Raw genomic sequence first — 8,121 nt, forward strand, 5'->3', positions numbered from 1 at the left:
GGGAATGCATGTGGGCGTCATCGAGCTACGCTGACTCAGCTGGGATCTTGGGCTCCTGGTTTCCTGGTTTACCAGGAGCAATCCATTCCCAGTCCGGAAAACATAAGCGCCTTTGAAATGCGAATACAATAAGATACAAATGATACAAATGATTCAAATATATCCGAATAGCCAGCCATACGGCTGCTGAACTGGAAGCCGCCTTATTGAATCTAATCATCTAAAAATGATATGAAATTATGTTATAAATATTTTATGACCCCCAGCAGCAACAATAACAATAACAACAATGGATGGGGCCAATCAAGCAACGACAGCAAACACAACAGCAACAACAACAACAGCAGCAACCACATAAATATCACGTATTTTAACGCTGTTTTCGGATCGTTTTCTCATTCTTTACTTTATTTTTATCTTTTTTTGGTGTTCGTTTGTGGCGGCTTTTGCTGTTAATCATTTTGTGGTCTCCAGCATTGTTATTGTTGTTGCTGTTGCTGTTGCTGTTGTTGTTGTTGTTGTTGTTGCCGGTATCGTCGAGTTAATCTTGTTAAAACAAACCGTTTCAATAAATACAGCGATAATGCAATTTTAATGCCATTAAGATGAGCACCAATTATGGCCAGCACCAGAGAATCAACTATGGCCAGCTACCCTTTGCGATCCTCCTCCTGCCCCGCGCGATCCTTTTGGCCCGTTTCATTTCATCTTTGGCCGCAGAATCATTTGCGAATCCTTAAAGCGGCGACGGCAAAAGTTTTACATCCCAACCCACATGATTATCGGGCGATACCCTAACTTCATGAGGGGTATCACTCTGGGAGTGATGCGTTGGGAGCCACAAATGTTTTCCAATCTTTTATAAGGTAAATTTAATAATGTGTATAACCAATTCAGTTTTTCAACCTTTTATAAGATATATTTAATAATGTATATAACCAACTCTTTAATGTTTTCCAATCTTTTATAAGATATATTTAATAATGTATATAAACAATTCTTTAAAGTTTTCCAACCTTTTATAAGGTATATTTAATAATGTATATAACCAATTCTTTAATGTTGATATCGCTCTTGATTTATTTATGGTAAAACAGAAATGTTTTGCGGATTTAATATAGACTGTATTCTATTCTAGATTCTATATTTTATTTATTGATATGTTTTTCTGCATAAAATAAATATATTTTCTTTATGTGGGTACAAATATATTTTGTAGTGTAAACTTTACTAGCAACACTTGCATTTGTAGATCCTGTGAAAGGGCATTCAGCAGTCGGCGCGTCAGCTGCAACGCACTTCCTCCTGACTTCGCCCCATCCTGCTCCGACTACGGACTGGATAGGGGATTTGGGGGACTTGGGAAAGGGGGGGAAGGGGTTGTTGGAGTGGAGCATGGGGGCTTGGGGGATCGCTGCCATATCCATCTCTGGTGCGTCTTGTGCGCAGGCCGCGCTTAATCCGCTGGCCGAGTTTGACAGACTCCGCGAGGGGGGGGGAGGGCGGTGGGGGCAGCGGATTGTTTTTTATTGTTTATTTAACATTTCTGCGCTTTTATTTCGCGCTGTCCGCGCTCCCAACACCCCTCCACTTCCCCTCCGGCGTTTGTCCATCGAACGGATCGCCGGTCTCGCTTTGTTGTTGCTGTTCCTTGCATTTTCATTGTTCTTTATGATGCTCATTTAAAATTCAAGCTTTGTTTCATTAAGAAACACGTTCGTCCCAGTCGCAGTCGCAGTCGCAGGCCCCAGTTCCCAGTTGCCCCGATCTGCTGCTCACCCCTCCTGGAATCACTTCTCCTCACCATCCCCATCCCCATCCTCCAACTCCACCTCCATCTCCACCTCCACCTCCACCTCCACCTCCATCTCCTGCTTCGGTTCACCGATCTTGGCCATTCCTGGGCCAGCGCCAATTTCGACATTAACGCCGCCGACGGCGCTACGCAGCTTGTTAACGTTTTTTAATGCCCCGATTCAAAGGTTAACAATCAGACTGCGACTGGGAATGGGAATGGTACTGCGAATGGATATGGGTATGGGTATATGGGTATATGGGTATGGGCATGGGATGTGGAGCGGATGACGGCGGAGGCCATTGATAAGCCGGCGCTCATTAAAGATGCCAGGAATTTTCACAGCTCTCCGGCGTTGCAAGTCCCCCTCCTCTCCCCTCCCTCCTCTCATTTCGTGCTAATCCCGCGAGCGTGTCAAAGAGCCCTCCACTCCTCTCCCTCGTCCTCGTCCTCTACATCATCCTTATCCACATGCCTGAAAATGTGCGATCCTTACAGCTGTCCTTAGCATTCCTTCTTTCTTTCGATCCCCTGGCAGCTGAAACACTTTGGAGGTCGAACGCAAAATGATTTGTACAATTTTGTAGTACATAATTGATTTCGTTGAGTGGACGAGATTGGAATCAACAACTAGGGATTGGGATTGGTATTGGGATCGAGGGCGTTTACCAACATCGGACCAACGCCGTCGGTGGTCAAAGTTCGAGTGGATCTGGAGCAGGGCACCTGCTATAACTGGCCATAACTACGATCACCCAATCTGCGCCAGTCTAATAGCTCAATTCGCAGTGCCATAAAAGCCAAAAGGCCAGACCTGACCAGAGCATACCAAGCTTTGGATGTCCATCCAGCCAGCCAGCCAGCCAACCATCCATCCATCCATCTTGGACACTTGGAGTCGCAGGGCGAGTCGTAAAAATAAAAGTCATTGACTCAATTTTGGAAATGCCTCACACACGACGAAAGCGAACATCCCCTCCCCACCCACCATTCCCCCCGCTCGATATAAAAGAAAAAACAAAAAAAAAAAGGGGCAGAAGGCAGAAGGGGGGCGTGCCAGCAGGCGCTTGTGATTATCCTTTCGCACGTTCGGCGTTGCTTAACAAATCATAAATATGGCCCGGGCTCTGTTATTGATGGTGGTCGCTGGACTCTGGACACTGGACGCTGGACACTGGACGCTGGACGCAAAGGGAAAAAACCACAAAGCAGCAGCGCTCAAAAGAGCTGGCAAAAAAAGCACAAAAAACAAAAAAAACCAAAAAAGATCAAGAAACGAGAACCAGGTTTCCACCTTTTTTATGGGGGCCCCCAGCTTGAGTCCAACTGGAAGACCAACACCAACACCAAGACCCAGAGCAAGAGCAAGAGCAAGAGCCAAGTCGAAGTTCCTGCAGCACCAACAACTCGCCCCACCAAAGGCTTCAATCATTTAATAAGCGCTGCCTGCCAGGTTGTTGCTTGTTTGGGCCACGACAAAAGAAGCCTTCCGCCATGTTATTAACTTATTCATAACAATAACGAGAGCAGCACGGATACTGAACGACGGACGGGGCAACACCTCCTCCTCCTTGTGCTCCTCATCCTCCTGCTGCTTCAGTTGCTCCAGTTGTGTGGGATATAAATTCAGTCGTTGCTGGGCGATTTCCACAGAGACATCCTCCTAAAGATAACTCTCTCAAGCCTTGCACAGATCTATACACATCATAGATCTCTGCCAGACTTGGTAGCGCATCTCTTTGGCATCTCATTCCTAACCACTTTGGCTGGAGCCTTTGGAGCAGGATCCTTTCGTTTCAGGACGAGGCATTCTGCCACTGAACATGATACTGTGTCTTCTTTCTGGCGATGGCAGTGGAGTTGGAGCTGGCATGGGTCCTGGCTGCTTTCTGGGTGTGGTGTTCTCGACTTGAAGGATTTGGCAGAAGGTGCGGGTCACGACGAGATTATTCTGTTGGGTTAGCACATCAATGGGTGATCAAGTCGGCTGGAGTGCAGTACTCACCTTGCCGGATGGCGGGGGCAGTTTTATGTTGGACGCACCCAGCAAACGACCCACTTCACAGCCCATTCTGCCCAAAGGACTGACCCTGGCATCGGCATTGGCCTGCTCCTCCTCCGTTTGACGTCGCTGGTGGAGCAGCCACTGAGTGCGGGGATCCTTCAGAAAGCCATCGTTGTGGATGAGGCGTTCCAGCTCGGCAATGCCGCGACACAAACGCCGATGGTGGCTCAAACAGCGGGCCAAACCCGCGTTCACCCTGCTGATCACTGACGAATTTGGCATCCTATTGCAACGAGATGGGGAATATGTTGACTCCAAACGAAAATATCGAAAAAATCCCAATAGTTGTGGGGCCTGTGAGGGTTCCTTTCGAACGTTCACAGCACGGCCTCCCTGATTTTAGACAGCATATTTGAGCTGTGAGTGTGCCGTGCGATTTGGCAGTTCATCAATCAATCGCAGCGTCGCCACAATGTCCATGATGAGTTATGATCTGCACAGAAAGCGCCGCGATGATATAGGGTTGAGCTGCTGGGACGAAGGATTCATTACGCTGATTGTGCTGTGGCAGTAATAAAATCTCATTGTCTTAATAATTCGAGGGCTTTAGCTACGAACACAAAGCCGGTAAACGGATTTGCGATGCTCGAGGGAACAGGACTCTGGATGCCCTAATTGCTGGCACTCAACGTGGAGAAATCCATCCATGTGTGTGTAAGAGTGTGTGGTGTGTGTGTGTGTGTGTTAAAGTCACGACTTATCAGACAATAAAAGGGAAGCCAAGTGAGCGACACTTGATCTTTCTTTCCTCTATTCCTAGACCCTTCTGCCCAAATTCCCAAATTCCCATATTCCAATGCCTATCAACTATCAACTATCACCTACCTATGTATGTGTAGTCGTATATCTGGGTTGGCCCATCTCTGCTTAGCTGCGTTTTGGCCGCAATTTATCACACGCCACTTGTAGCCGGTTTTTGATCTAATAAAAACTGTCAAAACGTTTGCAGGATGCTGGGAAAATATTTACACGGCACACAAAGTGAAAGAGAGAGAGAGGGACGACGTTGGAGAGGGAAAGGAATGGAAAGGGATGGGCCCGAGAAACAGTTAGCAGTTAACAAAAGGTCCCAGAAAGGATCAGAGATCAGAAGATCAGGAGGACTCGGGGCCAGCAACGCAGCAGCAGGTCAAGACTTGGGCGGTATGACACATCAGGAATCAGCCTCAAAGATTTAGACATTAAAGGACCCACACACAGCTGATTGTCCCGATCCTGAGCCATGGTGTTCCTCGTTTCGAGGCTGCTTCGGTGCATCGGCTGCATCGGCTGCCTATTGAAAAGATGAAAGTGAATTTCCCTTTTTTGGCAGCAGGGAAAATGCTGAAGAAAAGAATGCCAGCCAGTCGGTCAATTGAAATGAAATGAAGTGAAATGAAATGAAATGAAATGAGCGGGGAGCGTTGAGCGTTGAGCGTTGAGAGTTAAACGTTGAACGTTGAAGAGTTCTGGGCGGCCCCTGCACGTTTAGCTATTTTTATGGAGTTCCCGGGAATTGTCGCTGGCTCCGTCTACATGGTCGGTGTCGGTGTCCGACTGCTCCTCGTTCTGTCGAATCTCTCGGAACGTTTCTATTAACACGGCCCCGGGGGCATTGTTTGGACCGCTCTCGGGATCCGTTTCTACTTTGCCGCCAGTGGGAAAACTCGACTCGTCTCGTCTGCGCTGGAAACTGAAACTGTCAACGCCGACGCCTAAGCCAAGTGGAGGAAAAATGTCACCAGCGTTGCAAAGTGTGTGTGTGTGTGTGTGTGTGTGTGCATGTAGTGAGACGTCATTTCGGCGAGCATTTCCTGTCCAGTCCACCACCAGTGGAACTCCCCCCCCCCCATCTCCTCCAGCTTCAATCGCGCACATTGCTCAATGTCAGGGGTTGCACAAGCGGAGAAAATGAAGAAGAAGCCGCCTTGACCTTGCCGCCGGTTTAGCAGCCGCCACAGAAAGGGGAGCTTAGCCAAAAAATGAGCAAAGAAATACACAATGAAAACGGCAAAAGGTCTTTTGGGGCCTTGCGAAACGCGGTGATCGTAAAAAACGGTTAAGCACTTGATTTATGGGGTGTTATAAGGTGTTAGACCTGCCCAGGTACTAAGACTAAGATACAGATACATGTGCAGATACAGATAGAAATGCAGATACAGATACAGATTGATATAGAGATACAGATACAGATTGATATAGAGATACAGATACAGATTGATATAGAGATACAGATACAGCTGAGTGTGCACAAAGGTTTTTCAATCCGTTCGATCGATCGATTTACTGTTTAGTGTGCAATAACAAAAGCGAAAGTTTAAAAGACCATAATCCAAGGGTTATTTTAATATCCAATTTCAGAAACCGCATTCTGTGCGGTCTCCAATTCAAAATAGGAAGATCAATGAATAATCAAGAGCTATATATGAAACATACTTGCTCTGGAGGTGCTTTTAGTAAGGCAATACCAGTTGGATTAAGAAATCAACTAATTGAAAAATTGGAATGCCTCTTAACTTCCTTCGACGTTTGCTTATGAGAGGGGGTGTAGCTATGAAATGATCCCCCTGCCATTGCATAGTTCTAGGCTTGGCGGGGCTCATTTTCAAGGGAAGCGTGTCCGATCGCCATGGGTCTTCTTATCGCCGCCACCCAGTCACGTCGCCGTCATCGGCTGATAAGCGCAATCAGCGCCTAAGAGGCGGCAAGGGTTCGGAACGGAACTCGGAATCCGTTTCAGTTTTAGTTTCAGGTTCAGGTTCGCTCGAATTAGATATAATTAGCTGCGAGTGCAGGCAATCGGAAATCAGCAGTGGCAGCGGCAGGAGCAACAATAACCACAATGATGATGGCCAAAAGAGGAAGTTAATCCGTGGCCATAATCGCAGCATAGCGCCACAGCATGAGGCAACCTCGGAGTGCCACTTCCTCACCCCTCGCCCCGCATCCACTCACCCTCGTCCAACAGGCAAATCCCCTCCAGAAGAAGAAGGGGCTCCATTGAAGTGTCAGCAGTGCCACACATCGCTGGGTTCCCCTCTGTGCGTCGGCGAGGGTGTCTCCGATGGTAATCTCGGCCTGCTCTACTCCACGCTACCCTGCAGTTGCAATCGGCTCCACTGGTGTCTTGAAACAACTTGCCATGTATGTTAAAGCCAAACCTAAGTTCATTAATTTCAAAATGTAAAAACTGCAAAGGGGTTTTGTTGCTTATCAGCTATTCTAATAAAGCAAATTCATATTATTTAACATATATTCATATTATTAAGATTTAAAAGCGAGAGCATATTATTAACATTTAAAAGTTAGAGCATCTGCAGTGCGATGTCAGCTGCAACCGATGCTGGGCAACTCTTGCAGACAATGCCAATATAAATATTGTGTAGCACTTTAACATTTAACAATACAACGGCAGCAGCAACAATAACATGCGATAGCAACAACAACAACTGCTCACAGCCATAATAAACAAACAATTACGGTTTCATTTTGTTGCAGTTGCGGCCTGGCAGTGGAAGTTGCAACCTGGCCCTGGTACTGCAGCAGTTGCATGTCTCCATATTGGCTGGCAGTGCCACTTGGGCCTGCCCCGCCCCCAAATGCCCCACCAGGGGGCACTGTTGCTACAGCAACTGCAACAACTGCAACAACAGCAGCAATTCTTGTGGCATTTTGTGCGACTCACGCAGCGGGGAGTCAAAAATTTCGCACAAAGGCTCGAAAAAAAGCGACACTGATAAGAGAGTTGCAACAATGGCAGTGCAACTGCAACTGCAACAGCAATAACTTTGGCCAATCATGGGAAGCAAATCGTTTTTGCCTAGCAAAGGAGCAAAGGAGCAATGGAGCAATGGAGCAATGGATGAAGTCCCAACAGCAACTCACTCTCACTCTTCGGGATCTGTGCAGATTTGCCAGCTTCGCCAGTTGTCTAAGGCCAACTAATTGCGGGCGGCACTGATTACTCATACGCCCCCATGCCGCACATGTATGCAACATGTACCGCCAGCTCCTCAACTCCTCAACTCCTTCAACTCCTCAGCTTGCCAGCCACTTCTGTTGCTGTCCAACTGAGATGCCGAACAATGCCGGGCGGCAGCAACACGCGAGGAACATGGGACAAACAAGACAAGAGGCCGCAAATATTTGTTAAACTTGACACCAAACAAAAGAATTTTACCGAAAGGATTTGAATGAACCGAAAAAGCGAACAATGTAAGCGCTGCGGCACCGCTGGAATGCGACAGAGCTGCGTTCGGTGGTGCGGTGGCTCAATGGCTCA

At 47.4% G+C, this 8,121-nt stretch overlaps 1 protein-coding gene across 1 annotated transcript; it reads right to left on the bottom strand.

The window, feature by feature from the left end:
- Nucleotides 1-2,838: 2,838 nt before the first annotated feature.
- Nucleotides 2,839-4,304, bottom strand: LOC120455837. The gene is made up of 2 exons (XM_039642307.2): nucleotides 3,801-4,304; nucleotides 2,839-3,746 (listed from the first exon to the last, which is right to left on the bottom strand). The coding sequence occupies exons 1-2, from the start codon at nucleotides 4,080-4,082 to the stop codon at nucleotides 3,549-3,551; spliced, it is 480 nt and encodes a 159-aa protein (XP_039498241.1). The 5' UTR covers nucleotides 4,083-4,304; the 3' UTR covers nucleotides 2,839-3,548.
- Nucleotides 4,305-8,121: the final 3,817 nt, after the last annotated feature.

The sequence above is a fragment of the Drosophila santomea genome, chromosome X (assembly GCF_016746245.2).
Source record: "Drosophila santomea strain STO CAGO 1482 chromosome X, Prin_Dsan_1.1, whole genome shotgun sequence".
Classification (NCBI taxonomy): Eukaryota; Metazoa; Arthropoda; class Insecta; order Diptera; family Drosophilidae; genus Drosophila; species Drosophila santomea.

What these genes read in the sequence shown, in the direction of transcription:
- LOC120455837 (XM_039642307.2), bottom strand. Translation starts at nt 4,082, where the DNA reads ATGCCAAATTCGTCAGTGATCAGCAGGGTGAACGCGGGTTTGGCCCGC. An exon ending in TGCCCCCGCCATCCGGCAAG is followed by an intron (nt 3,747 to 3,800) that starts GTGAGTACTGCA and finishes CTAACCCAACAG; the next exon opens with AATAATCTCGTCGTGACCCG.